The 23,419-nt window shown below is 35.1% G+C and overlaps 1 protein-coding gene across 4 annotated transcripts; it reads right to left on the bottom strand.

The window, feature by feature from the left end:
* Window positions 1-507: 507 nt before the first annotated feature.
* On the bottom strand, window positions 508-23,188 carry GCC185 (GRIP and coiled-coil domain containing 185 kDa). Of its 4 annotated transcripts, none has more exons than XM_087355204.1 (20): window positions 23,033-23,188; window positions 21,911-22,025; window positions 21,431-21,624; window positions 20,239-20,476; window positions 19,346-19,509; window positions 16,172-17,452; window positions 14,042-14,314; window positions 13,229-13,799; window positions 12,800-12,903; window positions 12,430-12,582; window positions 11,168-11,605; window positions 10,576-10,743; window positions 10,218-10,424; window positions 8,111-8,349; window positions 6,333-6,546; window positions 4,868-5,173; window positions 3,462-3,576; window positions 2,696-3,108; window positions 1,774-1,882; window positions 508-1,045 (listed from the first exon to the last, which is right to left on the bottom strand). In XM_087355204.1, the coding sequence occupies exons 1-20, from the start codon at window positions 23,171-23,173 to the stop codon at window positions 975-977; spliced, it is 5,514 nt and encodes a 1,837-aa protein (XP_087211330.1). In that variant the 5' UTR covers window positions 23,174-23,188; the 3' UTR covers window positions 508-974. The 4 variants fall into 4 exon arrangements, with proteins under 4 accessions (XP_087211330.1, XP_087211331.1, XP_087211332.1 ...); XM_087355205.1 differs by having other exon boundaries at window positions 2,696-3,084; XM_087355206.1 differs by having other exon boundaries at window positions 23,004-23,149.
* Between the last annotated feature and the right edge of the window lie 231 nt (window positions 23,189-23,419).

The raw sequence follows: 23,419 nt of genomic DNA, 5'->3' as shown, positions 1-23,419 counted from the left end.
ATGTGCATTGCATAAAAATTGGTACATAATATAATTCTTCCTCCTTGATTGTAATTTATGGCAGTAGTATGAAAACCAAGCCTTTTCATCCCTGTCTTTCCACAGCTGATACTATTTCCTACTTTCTTCTTTGTGTCATCTTTCCCAATCTACTCTTCCCATCTTTGTCTCCCTCTTGGGTTTTCCCTTTAGTTTTTTGGTCAAACCCTTCTTTAAGATTATCTCCTTGTTCTAAAACTGCTCAATGTCACCATCCTTTCCTTAACCTTATATTATTGATTTTGGGGATTAGGCATGGAGTATTTTGTGATAGGAACAGATGCAGCAATCCTTCAACTAGAATAAACAGCAGAATATCAGTACACCCAGGGCTGACATAAAGTGTGAATGTTATGTGGAGATATATTTACAATCAGAATGGATAACTGGTTTTTAAAGGAGTCTGGAGGATATAACTGGTTTAGAGGATGTCCTAATAAAGTGATAAAGAATATACATACAACTGTCTTGTGGCAATACACATCTTATTTACACATACAAGTCTTACAGAAATGACTAATATTAATATGGGTACATATATATATGTGCAAGTATATTTATTTAACTCAAGAAATGTTGTACAAGAATTGTGGGATTAACAATGACTGTTTATCAACTAAAATATAAATTATGTAGAGAACATAATAATAAAGCTTACATTTAATAATTCTACTTTGAACATACCCACTTTCAGGATCCGCTGACAATGTGCCCATCTTGGGTCAACCATCTACATCATCCTGAAGTAGATATACTTTATTGCACAAATGATATGCCAGTCTGTATGAAGGATGTAAATCATTTAAGAAACACTGTGAAACAGAACTGTCCAAATACTAACACATGTCACTGTGATGATGCCACTTCCAAATAATGAAGAACTACAGCTAATACTGGCCAATGGAAGCTACTGTGTGCAAAAAAGTGAACTATATTTAATGTGTGCCTGCCCATAGGTGTAAATAGCTACCCCATCCTCTTCCACCACCTTGGAGATCAGGACCACCTATAATAATGTTATAAATAGTATGAGTAAATACTCTAAATAGTAACAATAATGGGTTCTCCAAGTCATAAAACACTTCAGCAAAATCATCACGTGTCTCTTCAGACAGCACATTCAGAATCAGGCATACCTTGCTGAATTGTTCATAAAGTGCATAAGAGACTAAAAACTGCCTACCTACTTAGATTTATAGATGCTTTTCCATACTGATAATGAGCCATTACTTGACAGGGTTTGTTTTTCTGATAAAGCATGCTTCACACATGTGAACAGTAAAGGCACAAGTCTTGTGTATATGGAAATAAAAATCCTCACAAAGTTACTGAATATGAGCATGAATATTGCCTTGTTATGTGTCATGCCAGTAATGGTGCACATATTGAGGTTTACTGGACAGACAAAAAACTTCATGAGTTCTACACTTTGAAAATGTACAACTTTTTTTCAGTACACTCAATGACAAAAGATTTTGATGTTTTAATTCACTGTTATTTAGGGCCAGGCACCTAAATAGTAAATTATTGTTCTCATCTGCAATTGCTGACAAAGTTTTGTGCATTCCAATTTTAAACAAAAAATCTGATAAAATATAAAATAAATGTGTGCAATTTCATAAACATTGAAGAATACAAGCAGAATTAAAATTTACAAATTATATTTTTTAAGACAGAATTGTTTTCAAAATGACTATGAAGAAGCTGCTAATAAAAGTTTTTAATTAAACTCACCCTTAGCAATGATGTTAAGTTGGTTGGTTTCTTCAGGACTAAGTTTAAGTATCGTGTTGAGAACAGGAACTAAACGTGTCCTTTCATCACCACCTTGGAGTGTGACAAACTGTATGCAGAAACAGAAATGTTTAAAGTCACATCATAATTAACATAGTTTACTCACACTGTTCTATCACTGTATGTGGTGAGATAATTTTTTTTAGATAGGCTGTAAGAAGACACTACCATAGTAAAGGGTTCCTTTGATGATGACAAAAACAATTTAACAAATAAATTGCAGTTAACTTCAGAGACTTTTGTATTGAAACACTTTAAAGAACAGTGCATGTTCATCATGTTCTGCTTAAAACTAAGCATAAGTGTCATAAAAATCTTCAGGTTAAAAATTACTTTTGAGGGAAGAAGCAATGAGGAGTGCTCAAACAGTTGAGTGGTTTCTTAAGTTCTAATAGTCAAATGACCTCTGTTGAAGATGCATTACTGTTAAAATTTATGGTTTGTGTATCAGGAGTTCTTCACAGTATTTATGGGTAGACGACTGGCAAAGTTCCTGAAAAATGGAACACTAGAAACTTCTTCTCTATCACAATAATGTTCATGCTCATTTTTCTTCACACATGCAGAAATTTACGATCAGAAACTTTATGACTGTTGCCTCCCAACCTCCATACTTCCCACATCTAGTTCACTTCATAAGACTCCTGATACTTGTTCTTCAGTATGAAACAAGAAAACATAAAGCTATAGGAAGACTGTTATGGCTTTGGAATAGACTTGAGAATTATCCATGGAAAGAAGAGAAAGAAATATAAATTCTGGTGATGTTAAATCTGTGGGTTCTAACATGAGTATTAGTATCCTGAAAGGAACATGATTGCAGTATTTTAATTCTCTTCCAAAGTTTTTCAAATATGCCCACCTTTAGTATAACATTTTTGAGATACTCAAAATTCTGTGCATGCTGCTCTCTTTCAACACTCCTCTGCTGCCGACGGATCTCTTCCTTTAGCACCTGATTCTGTTGGGTCAATTTAGCAAGATCTCGTTCTGCTTCACTCAGTAGTCCTGTTAAATGTCGAATGCGGCATTCCGATACAACCAACTGTTCTTTTATTTGACCCAGCTCTGCACCTGGAGAAATATTAACTGTTGGAACTGAAAGGATAAAATAAATATTTACAAAGTGTGTGTACACAAAACTCAGAGTGATAGCAAGATCTCGTTCTGCTTCACTCAGTAGTCCTGTTAAATGTCGAATGCGGCATTCCGATACAACCAACTGTTCTTTTATTTGACCCAGCTCTGCACCTGGAGAAATATTAACTGTTGGAACTGAAAGGATAAAATAAATATTTACAAAGTGTGTGTACACAAAACTCAGAGTGAAATACGACAGCATCATGTTAGAACTGCCTCAAAATGCTGACAGTGAATAGAAAGTGTGTGTACTTCAGTCATTAAAATTTTATGCTCAGTTTGATTCTAAGCCCCTTCCATAACCCTACTTAAATTCTAAGTAACTAAGTAACTGTGAAAAGAACCAAAGCATCAATGATGCTGTTCTGAAATTGGACCAGTAGTTAAAATATATATCACATGCTGATTTACTAGTCTTGCCAGTAAGAATATTTTGAAAGTTCATAGCTAACAAGTATTCATTAGTCTATCTAAATGTTATGACTTACCACTGTTATCATCATCAGATTGAGATGACAACAGTTTGTCCAGGGGAATCAATTCTGTTCTGTGCTCCTGTGATGCTGACAGATGTGGAGAAGCAGAGTCTATACTCTCTGAACCCTGTAAAAGTAACAGATGCTATGCTGAATGAAAAGACATTATCAGTCACACTTTGATGAAGCCAAAATTTCTATTCTAAAGCCAGAAAACTATAAATCACTAGACAATGATTTAATTCAGAACAAATTAATCCAAACCAGAGGAAACAACATGAAATCCATAAAATCTTTCTTCATATTTAGAGTAAAGGACAATTACCACACAACATAACTCTTATTGTAGACATCTGCTTACTAAAAAGAGACAAAAATTACTGCATTACTGATGCAGCACAAATTGCATGCAAACATTTTCCCGTTCATCAGACATGAAGATTAAATTACAGTAGATCATCAGTTTTAATTTTTACACAACACATTATCCAAGAATAAAATGTTATGTAATTGACAGACAGTTGAGAGAAAACAGGACTACAATGGAGCAGTACTTTTTTTTGTAGACAGTAAGAAGGCCATGACCCAGCTTAGGACATATTATTGGAAAATATTCAAAATGAGTTAATTAATATGTGTATAAAGAAAGCCAGTGGCAAAATTTATGTAGGTAAGCACAGGGCTGAAGATTTTTTTATTACAGAATATACCATTCGATAAGTTAGAGAGAGGGGCGGGGGGGGGGGGGGGCAAAAACTGCATGGAACATACCAGTTGGCACACAATGACATTAATTTATCAGCGAAAATAAGACATCTCGGAAGTGAAAAAGATATGGAAATATAAGGAAGAAGTAAAGTACGTATTCATTCTTTGTGATAAGAATCCATAAAGAAGTCAAAATACATTAACTGTTTACAAATTCTTTGAAATGGTGTCAGATTTCAAGTACTTTGAAATGTAAAAAACAAATAAGATATAATTTTCATGATGAAATTAAGAGAACTATGGAAATTCTGAATACTTTTCTCCTTGCCTTCTTTACTAGATATAAGGGAATGAAAAGCATAAAACTGTAACAGTACTCACTATATTGTGTGGATATAAAATAAAACAGCTGAACCATGCAGGACATTACATAATAAACTTTGAGTTACAGTGCCACCACCTGATATTATTATGGTTAGCAAATTAAGGAGACAATGGGTTAGGCAAAAAACTAAGAGAGAACAAGGGATTCATACAGAATTTTTGGTCAATTTAAAGACCAAGATATCAAAACTGATGCTAATAAAACAGGTTGTAAAGATGTGAACTGGACTAAAATGGCCCAGGATCATGTCTCATAGCAAATTTGATATCAATGGTGTTAAATCAACAGGTTCTATTACAGGAAACTTAGGTAAGAGTTGAATTACCTCTCCTTCTTCTCTCTTGAGTAGCGTTATTTCAAGCTTGTTCTCCAAGTCTTGTTGGCTCATTACAACTGCTGATTGGACAGGAATGAACCCCTCTGTGCTGCTATTCCAATGAGGGCTGGCATGTTTGGAAGGTGTGCTCAACACCATGTTTGAATCAATTGGTTGTATAACATGTCCAATTACCTCACCTACAATTGAGGAATGCTTGTGTGTGCCATGCAGCTGTTCCTTCACATTTTGAAGCTGCTTCATCAAGGTTGAAGTTTCCATTTGTAACTTTTCTTCCAATTCTTTTAATTGTTGCTGCAAAAATAATCAATAACCAAATACTGACATACTAAACAGATGAAAATCACTTGAACATGACACTAATTAACAAAAGTGCAATGATTACTAAATACAGTGAAACCTCGATGCATCGTTTTCGGCGGGGGTGGGAAATAAAAACGATAGATGCGGGAAAACGATAGGTGCGGGAAAGCATTAAAAATTTAAAAAAAAACAATGTTTCTCTTTCAAAGTTACTTCTTTTTACCAAAAAGGTCTTTAATGGATAACTGGTTTGTCGAAACTTTACGTTTTAGACCAAACAGAGCACTTTCCACGTTTAAAATGTTTTCCTCGTCACGTTCACTAATATTAAGCGCATAAAAGAACGACTTCACTTTCGCCAATGCAGCGTGTTCTTCGGCAAAACTCGGCAAAGCTTCGGGCTCGCATTCGTCGTCTTCGTCTTCCTCACCACTCCAACCCCCTTTGCGGACAATAACAGGAAGAATGGAAATACTGTTACTGCCGAACTCAACGAAACGTAGCCGTAGAAGACACTGAACCACTGGAAACGAGATGAACCAGAAGAATGAAAAGTGCCGCCAGCCTTTCCTTTGTACTTGTAATAAAAGCATTTGTGAAGAAATTCACAGTGCACATGCCATTTGGCATCGCTGGAACGAAATATGAGTGCACCCTAATTAAAATCGTAAAATTTCTGACAATGAGCACCGCCATTCACTCCAACTATCACCCCTGCACCGCTGACCCCTCATTCCAAAAGGATCTGTGCTGGTTGGGCGACATAACAGGTTACCGCTACTGTGTATTCCAAAAACATTGTGCGTCTTTCGGTATTAATTTATCTCAAAACCCAGCATTTTAATTTCTCAGAAACGATCATTGCGGGAAAATTGTGGGCCGGGACTAAGATTTTTGAACGATCGATGCGATAAAACGATAGTTCGAGGAACGATAGAAGCGGGAAAATGTAACATTATTTTATATGGGATGTATTCGGGACCGAACAAAACGGACGATGCATCCGGGAAAACGATAGTTCCGGGAACGATAGATAGAGGTTTCACTGTAATGCCATACTACATGTGTGTGAGACTGATATTCTACAGCAGTTTTAACTAAAGTTTAAGGTAACTGTCATCTCTTTAGGGATAAACTTGATCCAGATTACCTTATAGCACTGGTTCAATGTATCCGCCTGCAATTTCTGACTCCTTAGAGCTTCGCGGTGTGCTATTGTGGAATCTTCAAGTTGTGCATGGAGTTGCGCATTCTGATTTCTAAGATCCTGCACTGTATCTAACATTTCCTGACACCTTTGTAAAACTCGTGCTCGGTCTTCCTGAACTGCACTGTTTTCTACTGAAAGAGTTTGCAACTTGGAACTGAAAACACAATTATATGAAACTAAAAATTAAAGCCTACTAATAATGAGAAAGAATCATTTTTAAGATATATATATATATTTTTAATACTATCATTTTTAAACTATCCACCTGTAAGCACATTTATAAACAGTATGGTATAGTATTTGGTCTGTGTATCCACCTTCAGGCATAAAACAATTGAAGTTAGTAATACTTAATGTTTTTCTTGGATGACACAAACAATCTAATTTCATTAAATTGATAATACATATCCAACAAAATAACTCACCTTTTACTAAATTTAAATATTCATTGACCCACATTTTGTAATTTACAAATTACAGCAGATTTATTCAAATGTACAGGAAATAAAAAATAGTTTGTAAATTAAAAATGTTCATAAACTCATCATTAATTCTGGATAAATTTGTTAAGCTGGGTGACTGTTTTGAAAGAATGTGTGAAGAATTACAAGCACATCAATCTTATTAACATTCCATCATTACAGCTATATTTCTCTAATAAAACATGTTCCATACATAACGGAATATTTTAAGTATTACATGTTTAAAGGAAGAGAACAGCAGGAACATGTAATTCCAGAACTTTGATAAATACTGTTCTGGGCTGAATCTATAACAATATCATCATGGTAGTTGTAACATATAAAGTTACTCCAATGCCTCAGCACCAATTTAGATAGTACAAAAAGGATGGAATAAAATCTCCACACATTCTCAGTTATAGTCAGTGCAGTAGTTTTTGGCCGGTGGAGAAGCTAGTGGAGCTGGCGGACAGGCCTACTCTGTGTACCTGAGGTGGCACGGTCAGCATATTTCTTTGGTTTGGGCATTCAGTCCAATAAGCTCCTCGGTGCAGTCAGCACTATACTATCGCACAAGTGACTCGCTCCTAGCATTCCCCTTGAAAATTTCACCGGCCAAAAACTACTGTGCCAACTATATCACGAAGATGATTGGTTAACATCACACTCTACTCCAAACAAAGGTGTTGAGTCAATTTTGGAAGCAATGAAATTTCTTGCATTAGATCTATGAAGAAATCAAGAGGATGAGCTGGACAGGACATGCAGAAATGAAAAATACATATAAAATTTTGGTGGAAAATTTGAATTTGGGGTTAAAACACTTGTGGGACCTAGCATAGGTGTAAGGGTAACATTATTAAAAGCATATCTTAAAGAAATAGGCTGTGTGGGTGTGGACTTGATTAGAGTGACTCACAACAGGGTAAATTGGTAGGCTCATCCTACCCTATTCAGACAGAACATAATCCCCAGATTTTACACTAATATTTTATATCTGACAGTAAGACAAAATAACCTGAAGACTAAAGCAATATTTCTGTATATATCACATGACCTATCAAAGCATCAAGAAACACAATTTCTAACACATGAGTAGATACAGGATAAAGATTTATTATTTTGAGTGCTAGGGTCAGGAACCATAATTTACATGGTGGTGTTTAGGCCAGGCGAGAGTTCAATCCATCCATTCACCGGTGTCAAGATGCATTCAACTGTCATGGCAAAGATTAAAAGATTATGGCATGTGTTTACCTTGTATCTTCCAGTTTACTTCTCAGAATTTCAGCTGTTTGTTTCAGCAGTGCCATTTCCTCTAAGTGATCCTCTTGAATGAAACTTGATGACCCATCATCCAGACGAGCTTTCTGTCGAAGTACACTCTGTGCTCTGACCTTGTAGCTTCCAAATTCAGATCTCAGGTCTCTGAGCTCTGCTTCACGCTCTGCCAAGCTCTCCTTTAATTCAGAAACATGTTCTTCCAGTACACGTACCTAAGAGATAGGAAATGCAAACAACTTACAGAACAGCATAACAAATCTGTAAACTTAATGTAACTGAGTGGACAGGATATAATTGTAGAAGTACGGTATCAACAAAATTTGCTACCCAGAAGGAACTAAGCATACCACTTCAATTCTGGCCTCCTTTGAAAATAAACACTGGAAGCTCTTAAATGTCCTGTTAGTATTTATCTCAATTATTTATTTTAATCCGTCTGATCACAATATTTAAAATTTCTTATAATTAAGATAATAAAATATCATTGATGTTCCATATCGATTGATCGATTTACATTTCGGAACATTTACACAACATGTTTCGGTTTTTATAAAACCATCATCAGGTGTAAAATATATCTAAGAACTTAAAACTCAATTATGATTTCTGTAGTATTTTGGTGATGTTTCATTACGTTTGTTTTTCCATTTTTGGGCGAAGGTGTTGTTTTTCTTAAATGTTATCAGATGTACATATCGGCCTGTAAGTAAATGATTGAAAGAAACACTAAAGAATTTGAAAGAATTTATAAAAGAATTTAGAGAATAAAATGCAAAATATATAAATTATAGTTAGAAAGTATCAATAAAATAGAAATAAAAATAGAAATAAAAATAAAAATAAAACATACCAAAGATGTAGGAGTGAGTGACCCGATAGGTCCAGAAGTACTAGTGTCTTCGAATAGGTGTGGGTCAATACTGACTGTGGTTGCTTGTGGAAGGAGTAAGTGAAAGGTGGCGGTTGGGGTTAATAATCTGTAGCGCATTGAAGATGGGGTTATTAAGGTGTATGTTATTATCATCTTCAATGCGCTACAGATCATTAACCCCAACCCCGACAGCCACCTTTCACTTACTCCTTCCACAAGCAACCACAGTCAGTATTGACCCACACCTATTCGAAGACACTAGTACTTCTGGACCTATCGGGACACTCACTCCTACATCTTTGGTATGTTTTATTTTTATTTTTATTTCTATTTTATTGATACTTTCTAACTATAATTTATATATTTTGCATTTTATTCTCTAAATTCTTTTATAAATTCTTTCAAATTCTTTAGTGTTTCTTTCAATCATTTACTTACAGGCCGATATGTACATCTGATAACATTTAAGAAAAACAACACCTTCGCCCAAAAATGGAAAAACAAACGTAATGAAACATCACCAAAATACTACAGAAATCATAATTGAGTTTTAAGTTCTTAGATATATTTTACACCTGATGATGGTTTTATAAAAACCGAAACATGTTGTGTAAATGTTCCGAAATGTAAATCGATCAATCGATATGGAACATCAATGATATTTTATTATCTTAATTATAAGAAATTTTAAATATTGTGATCAGACGGATTAAAATAAATAATTGTTATAATATTCACAATATGACGCAATTACACTATCTTAGTATTTATCTAAAAATTAATGTAAAATACAACAATAAAATAATTTTGAACTTAAGGATAACTTTTTTCACTTTTTATTCCCACTTTTCATCTGTAGACTACACATGTGACCAAGACTTGCAGTACTCATCAGCATCTTCCACTAAAATCAACATTTATTACCAGACCTATATGTTTATCCATCAGTTGACTACTTGTTTACAAATATGTGACAACAAATGTAAGAAATAAGAATGAAGAGATCTTAATTACTGATCACCTGCCACTTTCTTTATGAAAAATACTGGTAATGAATAAACATTTCATTATAAATGGTCTTATTGTGCATTTTTTAAAAACTTTACTATAAGGTGGTCAGCAATAAAAGTGTTATAATTTTGGGGGTAACATAATTATCAGGTTTATACCCTTCATGTAAAAAGCTGACAGCTTTAAAAAATCTCTGACCTGTCTGGTGAGACTATCCTGCTGATTCTGCCCACTTTCAACCAGTCTCTGTTTCTCTGTTGCCAGTTCTGACAATTGCAAGACAAGATTTTCATTTTTATCCTTGTGCTCTTCAATTTGCAACACAAGTTCCGAAAGTGATGCTTCACGTTTAAATGCAATAGTTTCAACTTCCAACAGCCTTGCTCTTGATGCATTCAGTTGGTCCTAAATATATAAAATATGTCTATTATATACATTAAGCACAGACCTATCATGTAATATCCAGTTTCCAGTAATTTACTCTGTACACATATAACAATTACATGAAGAGATTTATTATACAGAATTACAGAAACAAAACATTTCCACAACAAACCTTGACCTCCTTTGATCTCGCCTCTTCTGACTGTATTCTCTGTTCCATTAGTGAAATCTGTTCCTGAAGTCCTCTGCTAATGTCTCGTTGTGTCTCTAAGTGATCTTCCAGGTCTTTCACCTTTGATTTTTCTAATGCCAACTGCTGGGTTAAATCAGCCACTGATCTCTAACAATGTAAAGATCCACATATTACATAAAACCATAATAACGAAGAAAACTACTTACCTACTCCAACGTATTCCTTATTTTCTGTATGTAAATTATTAATTTCTTTACACATATATTGCACAGAAGAAAGTTTGACTATATTACCTTTATAACAATGGGTCTGCACCTGCAATATGCATTAACATCAAAGAAACCAAGACATACAAGACTAACTTACCAGTACACGACTATTGCATATAGCTAGATCCACTTCCTGATTTATAATGGAATGAAAACAAGAATGTGTCATGTTACAATCACTTTCACTCATATCCATCCTAATTACAGTGTTCACATTCATCCTACCATATCTCTTGCAATACTACACAGTCATGGTAGAGAAGAAACTGAATAATGAACGTAAGAGTCTGAACATATCATACCTCATAGTCCTCCATCTCCAGGCTAAGGACACTGTGCTTCTTGCATTCCTGCCTTGAAGCTTCCAGCAGATCCCGAGTTATTTTATGGTAATCAATTTCTTCAGCCAATTTCCTCTCACCTGCTTTTAACTCATCTTCAAGTCTCTTCACTTCTTTTTCCTGTTCTTTTCTTGATATATTCTCTGCTTCTTTTTCTTTCTTTAAGGAGTGAACGTGTGCATACAGTTCCTTATTTGCCAGCTCCAATTTCTGTCTATCCTTTATACAAACCTCCAAGTCCTGTACTTTGCATTCCTTTTCATCTTTACATTCTAGCAATTGGATTTTAAGAGCTGCAGATTCATTTACAGCATGTTCCAGAGCTTTTGTTAACTCTTTAACTTCTGATTTCTGTGATTCAGTGTCATCTTGTAGACGATCATACTCAAGCTGCAGAGTCTGAAAGAGGTACAAATGTATTTAAAAAAGACTACTTACAGCAGAGCCATTCTGTTAAAGCTAACAATTACCAATAAATATATGTTATTATTATTATTATTATTTAGTGTTCTGTCTGATGACAGGTCCATATGAACAGGATCCTTCCATCCTTTTCTCGGACTGGGACCTGTTCATATACGTTCTTGGCAGATGATCCAGAAGTGGTTTGCCATTGCCTTCTTCTGTGTGTGAATTGAGTAATTGTTGGGATGCCACGGAGAAACCGGGGAATCCCCCGGAGGAAAACTCTGTGTTGCCTAGACCACGGCCTTGCCCAACACAAGTTATAAATTCGGGCACCGCCGGGAATCAAACCCGAGACCCCAGGATTACAAGGCCAGCGTTCTAACTGCTAGACCACAACTTAAAAAACAAGAACTATATGCAAAAACATTGCCATAATGGACAGAACACATATCAGATGGTAAAATGGTGTTACAAGAAATCTCAAGGATCCTACCATTGTTCAAAAAACTGTGATCACTTTTACTTGAAAAAAATAACAAAAGGAACAATAATATATAAGGTCATTGTTGTAAAAATGTGTTCTAACAATGGCCTCAGTTCTCACTGAAACATTCAATGCATTCAAACAATGATCTTGGTTCAAACTGTTTCAACAATATGTCCATAAATGATCCCAGATCATGTCGGTTGCCCAGTTCCTACAAAAATGTGAAAGAAAGACAGATAAACAGGAAATTTAATACTTTAGAGAATACCAGGCACCATGATAGGCAGATGACTGGGGTTTGTTGAGCCTTGTTCTGATTCAAACAGACCTGCAAATTTCTTGCATGAGCTGAAAGCTGAGCCACTTTAGCCTGAAGGTCAGCTTTGTCTGTGGCCAACTTTTTCTTTTCTGATTCTAGTTGTGTCTGCTGCACTGTCAGTTCAGACACCCTCTTCTTGAGCCGAACAGCAACGGTCCGAAGCTGTAATAAACAAGTATTATGCATTATCATATATATAAAAGCAACAAAATAAAGTATAAAGCACATAAAATACTATGTGGCCAATTTATTCTTCAATGTTTAGATTCATACTGCTATTGTTTTTCTATTGGTCTACAGTTACTTTATGTGGATTACAGATTCTCATGTATATAATTTTCTTTCCGCCTTCAGTCTGCAAGCTGATATAACACGTTACCTTGGTATAACGTTCTTCAAATGTTTCCTCTAAATCTTTGAGCCTTGAACTCTCTTCTGCCCTACTGACGGTACTACTACTCATCACTTCACTTGGTGCATCACCTGAAAGAAGATAATCGTAACTGAAAATTACAACTGTGTTCTTCTTCACCAAGTTTCTTTCATACAGGCTTCATGTAGACTCTCAAAAATCAATCCTCCTTATCCTCCTTACAGCATCTGGTTAAGAGTCCAAATTATTCAGCATCTCACTGTGCAATTTACAAAAATAACAACAATAATACTACTGGGGCACAAAGAAATATTATTTCATTGAGGGAAGCAGTCCCATGCATTCCTTCCACCACAGAGCAGCATCTGCCACAGAGAACTGGCAAATCCCTCAACTTATTATTAGATTTCACTGTATTTTTAATACCTCACTCACCATTTTCCTTGCGTATTTCTTCAGTCTCATGTTCCAACAGCTGAACCCTTGCTTTCAGTGTCGATATTTCATCTTCAAGTTCCTTTACTCTCATGTTATGATCTTCAATGCTGCTTCCACCATCCTCCCGTTTTCTGGTTTTGGCTTTTAGAATTTTTATCTGTTCTTCAAAGTCATGTATTATTTTGTTTTTAGATTCTAGCTCCTGCAGTCTGTCTGTTTGTTTGCTCAGTTCTGCTTCAAGATTGTGTATTCTTTCCTCTTTTACTTCTAAAGCAGAGGTCTTTGTTTCCAATTCATGTTGACATTCCATAAATTTCACTATATCTTTTTCTAAAGTGAATATAGTTTCATCTTTTTCATGTATATTTTCCTGTAGAGCTTTCGTTACTTCCGCTAGATTCATTTCTAAGTTGCACAATGCGTTATCTTTTGTTTCCATTTCTGAAAGCTTGATTTTCAAATCCTCTTGAGTTTTTTCAAGCTTGGTGTTTGCTTCTCTAAACCTACACTCTAGTTCACTGTTCAGTTCCTTCAGTTTTGAAATTGTTTCTCCACGTTGTTTCAGGACCTGTAAAATAAGAGTTAAATACAAATATTGCAGGAAAATGATAAATGTATTACAAAAATAAATAAAATAGTTCATAATATTAGTAGTATAGTAGTATTGAAGTGCTATCCTTGCAACAGTTGGCAAATGACACAGCAATGAAGTAATGTGAACTTTGTTTTTCTGTAGATAATGAGTATTCTTCCTTTCCTTTGTTACTTAGAGAAATAAATAAATAAATAAAGACAAACATGTGTCCATACCTCATTCATTTCATTCATTTCTCCAAGAAGCTCAGCATTTTCCTGCCTAGTGACAGCAATCTGTGATTCCACATAATTTGTCACAACCTTCTGCATTCCAACCCACACATTTTTCTGTAGTGCATTAAGCACATTACAATGGAACATTTGAACATCTTCTAACAGTTTCATCCTCAGAGCATTCAACTCAGAAACACCCAAAGATAATGCTATCAGTCCAGATGCCACCTGCTGAGCCTTTAAATGGAAGATGTTCGTGTCCTGTCTGGTTTCCTGAAAGGGAAGAAACATGAACATTTATAATTACACAAAATATCTTATTCAAAGTATAAGTTATGTATTTTCCAATGAAAATTTGATAATAGCTAAATGAACTTTCAAGTTCTAATAAAGCAATGAAACTGAAAACCACCAGGTAATAATAAATTTATGATTTATCTATCCATAAAATATATAAACTATAAGACAGTAAGTATACTGGTTTGCAAATAAATATAGCAAAAGGCCATGTCTTCTACAAATAATGTATAAAAAAGTGGTAATAAAAGAATTTCTAACAACTCCTTTGAAAATATAGCAAAATTTGTATGCTTGGGAAGAAAAAATTTATATTCATGTCTTTGAAGATCAGAAGAGCATAATCTAGTTTTCACCAATGTTCTGTGCATATGTAAAAATTAACCTAGAAAGTTTTATAAGCTATTCCAAATTAAACTAAGTACAGCAGGGGTTCCCAGCCTTCTCCAAACCTGGGGTCAAAACCACTTTCTTACCAAGTTGTGGGCCAAGAAGTTATAAATGAGGACAATATATTGAAATGTTACGACATTTTATTAAAAATGGGATACTACTGTAAACAGATCCACATATTTATTAATAAATTTTGCTATATAAGGTGAATAAATTAAGAAAGAGTTGGACTGGATGTCACATGCCTAAAGGGAACAGGAAATACACAACTATTGTCATTGGAAAATCTAATACAGAACATACACCTATTGGTGGCTTATAACCAGGTCCAATGATGGCTTTCATTATAAACCTTCAGGTTCTGTATCAAATTGAAATTTCTTGATTAGCTGTAGAATAAAGTTATGCACTACATTTTAATGTATAGCATTAGACAGCATGAGTATGTAGCAGTAAAGGAAAACTTGAAAACAACTATATCTAATTACATAAATTTGCAAATTAAGCACTTAGATGAATGAAGAATAGATGTGTAGATCAGTGCTTCTCAAACTTTTTGTTGACGTGGACCGGCAATTTGTTTCCCAATCTGCTAGGGACTGGCGTGAGTGTTGAGGGTCAAAGGTCTTATATGATATTTGGGATTATGGAAAAATAAATTTTTATTGAAAAAGGTATGTATCATCAAACTCAGTCAACTTCTAATGTGACAGATAAGCCTGCTTCTTCTTTGCAAGATTCTCAATCTGTGGCTCAATTGAAGACAATGTGGTCGTCCCGTCCGTTCACTGTGCCGCTGCCATTTTTGTTTCATTTTTAAACAATAGTTTTAAATCTACACCGGCGTTATGCAGACTTGCGGACCACCACTTTCAGAAGCGCTGGTGTAGATAATATAAAGAATCCTAGAGAAACAGGTTATGAACTGGCCCACGATAAATAGTCCATTTGTTTCAGGTTCAATAACAGCAGAAAATTTCTTTAACAGCTGAATAATTGCATAGGGAAGACCCTGCACAATTTACTCCCAAACAAATTCAACAGCTTGGCCCTTCATGTCTCCTATCCTTGATATAAAAGACAGAAGGGACATACGATGATCAAGGAAAATATGGAAGTTAACTTCACATCTCAGCTGCTTTATCTCCACAGAAAGAGGCCTGGAACCCACTTAATGGGTCCCAGAAATAGTCTGGAAGTTATTGTAAAGAAAAAATCTCATCCTGCTGGGATTTGAACCAGTCATACAGACAGTAGCCTAGTCAGAAATAGTCATAATATTGACTGAACTATCTTGGATCCTAATTTGGCCTTCACAGCACTTCACCTAATAAATTAGCATTATAATACTCATGTGCAATAAAAGATAAAAATATACATAACAAATTTATTCTTGTTTGCATCTAATCCTTGTATCTGGGTAAACACAATCTTACTTACCTCTAGCTGTTTCAAACTGTCTTCCAATTCTTCTTCTTTCACTGTAAGTTTCATGGTGACATCTCTGTGTAGCTCTGTCACCTCATCAGACTTTCTTTTATAAATCAAATGAACATTCCTGGCTGTATCCAATTCAGTTGTTACAGCTAACAAATGACCAACAGCCTCAGATGAAGCATTCTGAATATTTAGCAACTCTTCCTTCTGCAACTGGACCATGTCCCTAGCATTCTCTTTCTTTAAATGCATATTAACATCATAATTTTCAGAAAAGTTACCCATCCTCAAGTTTCTGAGAAAAGCTTCAAGACAATTTTCTTGTGATGAAAGAATTCTTTGAGAATTTAATTGCAACAAATAATTCACTGACTCTCTCAGTTTTGTATTTTCTGTTTGTAATAATTCACCCTGAGACTCTAAGTTTGAAATCACCATATTTAGGAGTTTCAGTTCAGAATACAACTTTCTTAAATCATCTTTCCCTTTGGAAACAATATCAGTAGAAATCCTAGTCTCATTTGGTTCATCACGCAAGAAAACCGAGTAAATGTCACTTTTCAAATCACACAGAATGTTACCTTGTGCTTCCTGTTCTACTTGATTATTGCATTCATTCAAAGTATCATGTACTGGATTTAGATCACCAGTTCTGAGTGAAATAAAAAGTGTGAGATTCTTGTCAAGTGATGAAATAACATTTGAAAGGGAGTTATTCCGTTTATAAAATGAATCACCATCATCAACTACATCTTTATTATGATCATCATCAACATCTCTTTCTTCAGTAAAACATTTCAACACTTCATAGCACTGCAAATTTGAACGGGTTTGACGCAAAATGCCTTGTAGTTGGCACTCAGCATCCTGTAATTCAGAAACTAATTTCTCTCTGTCATTTAAAACAGAATGAAATTTTTCATTGAACTGTTGATTCTCCAGTTTTAATAAACTATTTTCATTCCTCTCTATAATAAGTTCCTTCTTTGCATTATCTAAATGATGATTCAGACGTTGATTTTCCAAGTTCAAGTAAGCATTTTCATCTGTAACAATTTTTTTCTCCACTTTTCCTGACTCCAATTTTCCTGCAAGTCTCTCTTTTTCTTCATTTAGTTTCCCACTATGTAATGCAAGTGCATCTCTTTCAGTACAAACACTTGCAAACAGTTTCTGCAACTCAACATTATTTTCCTCAACACTTTTTATGTCAATCAGAAATCTTTCTTTCTCTTTACTGATAATTTGTATGTCTTCATACAAGTTCTGAATCTTCTTTTTTTCCTGCAAATATATATAAATCCAAGAATGTGAAATAATACTGTAAACATAATTCCATAAGTAATCATAGAGCACCCTCTAATTTAACCCTGATCAAACAATTCATGGGCAACAACATACTTGTAACCAACTCCCTGGTAGTAGAACCCACAAGTCCAACACCAACAGCAAAGCCCACCACTGGCCATGAACCTGAACTAACTCCCTTCATTTACCATCCTCACAACCCACCTCCTTCTTGGTCTGTCCAGTGGACGTTTTCCAAAAGAATTCCCTACCAAAATTCTGTAGATTTTTAACATTTCAATTTCCCAATGGCAATTTACACTTCATTAATGCTTGGTTCTGGGATAAAGAGCACTGCTGTATGTACTTCAGGCTCTTTAAATTGATCAGCTATATGAACATTTAGTAACTTACTAAAGTAATCTTTCCATCTGTCTATGATACCACATGAGTCCGCAAGCAGATTCCCATTCTCGTCCTTGGCCAAATGTGTCCTAGGTTTATATCCCTTCTTAAATTCACTTATGCCTCTGTACAACTCTACGAAATTTTTATTTTTGCTGTTATTTCCAACTCCCCTAACTGATCTTTGAGATACTCTCTCTTCTTATTCCTCAAAGTACTGTTGGTTTCATGCCTTACAAAGGCATATCTTTTCCCGGTTTATTAGAGCATGGTCCTGCAGCCATTGCAATCTAACCTGCTTCCTCTGTCTTACCTAAATAGGGCATTCTTCATCAAACCATAGTTTATTTCACAAACTTTTATGATACCCTACACTATCCTCAGTTGAAATTTTCATGTTATCACAACATACTAGTAAGCCTCATAAATTTAAAACCCCATAAAACAATTCATACAAATGTTTTAACATACCACATTTATTTAATTACCTTAAAAACATCAGAGACATACAAAATTAACAAGTTCCTTATGTAATGTCCTCCATCTTCCTGTTTCTACCTTTTCTTGGGTCCAAATAGTATCCTAAAATATACATATCTAAGAAACACTTTTTCTGACAAATGTTCAGTGAAAAAGCGTACCACGAGAGCTGATTGGTAACCAAGGGTCCGGTACTGCGCCATCGGTGAATAATCCAACTTATCATATTCACCTACTCTTTGTTGACATATCACCAACTTCCACCCGAGAACCCACTTTACCTCCACTAGAGCCCAGCCAGGATCGTCAATATCTACAATACGACACTGCAGGCCCACAGAGGGGAGTCGAGATACAACATTGTGTTGAATTTCAAAAGTAAACAGCAATAAAGAATCTTCAATTCAGTTGAACTGATGTTTCAAAATTTCCTTTAGTTTAGAAGTTTAAAAACTAGTAAGTGTCTTATCAGATAGCCTGTACTATAGCATTAATTGTTCAAAGTTTTAGATCTCTAATGAGTATATCTGCAAAGAAGAGTATGGACATGATATTCCTGTTATACCCTCATACTTCTGTTACTATGGTTTAGGAAAAATCCATCTTGCTGAGTTTAACAACGAAAAGTGAGGGATATGTAAACCTTTTAAAGCCTACTGGCAATTATATGCCCCACATTCATTAACAATCAATAAGTCTACATATTTTATTATGAGTTTCACATGATTCTCAAGGTAAACAGCGATTATTTAAAAGATGGTCTTCTGGGTTGTACACTGTGCAGTCTGATAGAAGACAGCCATCTCTGTACTCACTACCATGAAAACCTCAAATCCAATTTAGTGATTATTTCCTTCAACAGTATTAACCAGCTGATATTTGTAATAGAAAAGAGTTGTTTTCTTTGTGGAATGAACTGAATTATTAAACTTATTTAAACAAACACTGGCCTCAAAAGTTTAAACAAGTTACCAGGGTAATAACACTCTGTTTATGAGCACTTACATTTTCTAGACATTTTTTCAGTTCACTCTTCTCACTGCTGAATGTCTCATACATCTCCTTCATCTGTTCTTTCTTCCGAGAATCCTCCTCAGTTAGGCGTTCTACCTCATCACGTAACATCAGAAGTTCACCCTCTAACAATTTCACTTGTTCTCTGTTCAGTTCTATTAAAAAGCAAAGTAAAAAACAAACTCCAATATAAATACACACACACACAATTTTAAATGGACCAGTATACACTGTTTAACTCTTTGGCTATTCACGCAGGAAAAACGTTTCCCTGATAAAAATCTATTCTTTTCTATATTTCACATACTGTTTTTCAGTTGTCACAAAACCAACTGAACAAGGATAAAATTCCCTGTTCGTTTATGAAGATTTTGGTATGTAACATTTGAGAGCTTGGACATATACACAGTTTAACAAATATCCTACTTCCTTGCCTACAGTCAAAATCTCATCTAACCACACAGTTCCTGAGGGAGAAGGCAAGTTCCTCTAAAATAGTGATAGTACTTTTATTATTCAATATAGTGCTATATGCAAATGATGCTATAATTAATGAACAAATGTTTCCAGATCTGGTTTAAAGATGAAGTGCATTGTCTCAGAATTTCTTTGAGTTCTGTTGTGTAATGCATCTCTTTCATAGTGCAACATAAGTGGCACATGCCTCAGACATCCCACGACAAGCATGTTGGTGTTATTTATGGCAAGAAACAACAAAGGTGAGGTGGCATCCACATGAAGTTTCAGAAAGTTATTCAGTTGGTTTAAAAATTATTGCTGCCAAAAACACACACATGGATAATATACCACATAGCTAACACTCCTTTACAAATACTGAAAGTAGGCTTTAAGTGCACGTGCGTGTGTGTGTGTATAACTCTTACCTGTTGTCTGGTCTTCTTTCTTTTTCATTTCCATTTCCAGAGTGTCCATTTGTTGAATTAAAGCTTCATTTTCATTGGTGAGCCGATGAGTTTGTCGTTTATAGCTCTCTGCACTTGTCTCTAGTTCTTCTAGTTGCGACTGAAGCTGAGCTGAGGTTTCCCAAATGTTAGCGTTTTCCAACTTTAACTGATCCAACTGTTTCTCCAATGATTCATTCTCCTTCTTTAATTTATCCACCTACAACAAAACAGTATGTGCTACAGAAGATAAAACAAACAAACACTCATAAATAAAAATCAATAACAGCACAAGTCAGCCTGTCATATCCTACAAGAAATATTCAGCTGCTTAAATAAACAATTTAAGGCAGAAGGGGCCAAATATCAGGAGAAAAAATCTAATCAGCGGCAATATTCAGATGATGATGACATGACTACCAATTCTTACATTCTCAAACATAATCTAAAGAAAGTGTTGTAGATCTTTAAAAGATACACGAGTTCTGTAGTCCTCGTCTGTGAGCAGAAAGCTGTAAAGTAATAAATAACTGTAGAACACATTCTCTGAATGCCCAAAAAAAGTGCTGATAAAAAATGGATGAAAATCTAACTAAACTCCATGGAGAAGAGTTCTCTGATGTGCATTACCATGTTCAAAAAAGCTTGCCACCAGCTCTTATACTGGGGCAGCTGAAATCAGTCTACCCCTCACACCCTACTTAAGATCCAGTTTAATATCCTCCTCCAAACTATGCATAGCTCCCACAGGGGGTGTACATACCGATCTTTACTAACAAAATTTTAAGTGTAAATCTTTCTTATTTTTGTTTAATTCGATTACAAATGGCAGGAAATTAAGAAGTACAAACATGGGCATGTAGAATGATGAAGTTCTTTTGGGCTGTCACACTGAAGGAACATATATTTAGATACCAAAGTTTCAGAGGCACATAATATCTCCATCTTCAGAGCTGAAAATGACACCTCAACCCAGAACCACAACACTCATATGTCTACTGCTGTAAGAACCTCAAATCTCACATACATGTGGCATGATGTTCATATCACATTTCATAAAAATCTGTCAGTGGTTTAAAGAGGAGATGGGGTGGGAACAGACACTTAGGCATCATACGTCTTTACTACCTTCATCATACAGATTATGTTTCAACATAATATTAACATCACTCACTTCCATGGTAAAATGAAGTTTCTGTTCAGTAAGTGTACCAAGCATTTCTCTCATTGTACAGACTTCACTTTCCAACTGCAGTTCTTTCTGAGCCCTGCTAGCATCAGAGTTCCCTTTCCCTTCACAACTTTGCTCAACCTGCATCTGCAAAGTATGCAGCTGCTCTTTCAGTTGTATAACTTCCTCTCCAGCTTCTAGAATGGGAAATATAAAAAAACAGCCATAATAATATACTTAAAAGATCTTCTGCAGCTTATAACTCAAGTGTCAACATACAGATTTATATTTATTATATTTTTTAGTTGTTTAAATTGGCCCCCTACTTAGTAAAGCCTAAAACTAGTTATTATAATATAAATATTATTTTTGTCACAACACTGACCACACTTACACCAAAAGCACTACCCACAACACACAGAAAACTTGAATGTTTACATCTTGTCCAAAATAAAACAATTCATCCTCTGACCAAAATCTTACCATCCTTTGCTTGTTTTGCTCTCTGGGCAATAATAAGCAAACTTTTACATTTCTTGATTAGATCTTCTTTATTTAAATCTTCAAGGGAGTTTCTTTTTTTTGTAACATCAGTATCCTGAAAGAAAGAAAAAGAGCAATATGTTGAACATTTTCTTGAAGTTCTTCACAACTGTCTAATCTTTAAGTGTACGAAACATTTCAAATGTAAATTAATCTATTCATGTTGTGTCATGGTGAAGTTAATTACGCAGCTACCTTCTGGTAATGTTCTGACACTTTACAATGGAATTGTTTCTTCATACATCACATATGATATTAGATCACGATATTAGAATGAGAATTGAATTAGAATAGTTATGAAAAAGGAGGTACTGGGACAAAGGCACATGGTTGGAGGGATACAGATTGGGAGGTACAGTTAAATTCAGCAGCTCTGAAGCACATGAAGCATATCAAACATGGGCTGCCTTCACAATGAAAAACTTACAACAGAATTTTGGTAGGATTCTTGTATACACAGGCACAGTAGTGAAAATGAGTTTGGGATGCCTACAATCTGAGCATTGGCCACCAACCGAACTATAGCACATTAGCTTTAATTAGCCTGACTTCAGGCAGTGTTAACAGGGAAGTGGTCTCCACATTGGCATGTACTTTCAATTTAAACTGAAAATTTCTACTGCCATTTGGAATCAGACCACAACTTGACTGGGATACATTAGTGGTCTGTATATCATATATGAATAAAGTTCAACAAAAAGTTACAGAATTTAAATTGGGGTAGAAGTGCTATACTCACTGGTTCACACTAAAATCAACTGGTATTTAATTATTAGGCAGAGCAAAAAAAGGTTCTAATGTATACTATTCTTTGCATGAGTACTTCTTGATGTTAAATTCATAACATTTGTGAGATATTATTTTTCCTCAATTGTTCTATCATATATTATTTAATAATGAAACCCCTTATACGACAAATAAACGGGAGCAATTTTATTAAAATGTATAAAAGGTCACTATAATTTCACATTATGTGAATGTGTCCATCCCATACAGAATCATACATTACTGGTAAAACTGGCTAGTGACTTACTTTTGCTGCTCCATCCATCTTTCACGTACCTTCGAACACAAATTCCTTTGCAATATTTCTCTCTCACCTGTCACCCTAATACAGCCATGCTGGTAATCTCTGGTACAATAGTAACAGATCACCACGCACGGATTAATAAAACAAAAATAACAGAAAATAAAAGCGCACATACACACAGGCTATACCAACCTATAAGTAATGATTTCCCACGGCAATCCCACTGATTGGATTTCATGTGATATGTGGTAACTATAGTTAAAACAGTGTATATCGGAATAATATATTAAATCTGACTTCGCTTTTTAGTTCAGTATTCCTCAAACCTGTTCACGTTAATCTGTCGCTTCTTTCAGCCAAGATTATGTTGACATAAAATGATGGTCGTACGAACTACACTTCCATATCTATTTATGTTT

This window comes from Zootermopsis nevadensis, unplaced genomic scaffold (genome assembly GCF_977971745.1).
Source record: "Zootermopsis nevadensis isolate Lab colony 2312 unplaced genomic scaffold, Znev_1.0 Znev_ptg000024l, whole genome shotgun sequence".
Lineage (NCBI taxonomy): Eukaryota > Metazoa > Arthropoda > Insecta > Blattodea > Termopsidae > Zootermopsis > Zootermopsis nevadensis.
Note: the sequence above shows the minus strand (reverse complement) of the source record. Positions and strands in the feature narration are given on the sequence as shown.

Excerpts from the sequence above, each read along its gene's own strand:
- GCC185 (XM_087355204.1), bottom strand. The coding sequence starts at position 23,173 with ATGTGCGCTTTTATTTTCTGTTATTTTTGTTTTATTAATCCGTGCGTG. Across the intron at positions 22,026-23,032 it reads AAAGGAATTTGTGTTCGAAG|GATACTGATGTTACAAAAAA; the intron begins GTACGTGAAAGA and ends TCTTTCTTTCAG. Across the intron at positions 11,606-12,429 it reads CTCATGCAAGAAATTTGCAG|ACTCTGCAGCTTGAGTATGA; the intron begins GTCTGTTTGAAT and ends TACCTCTTTCAG.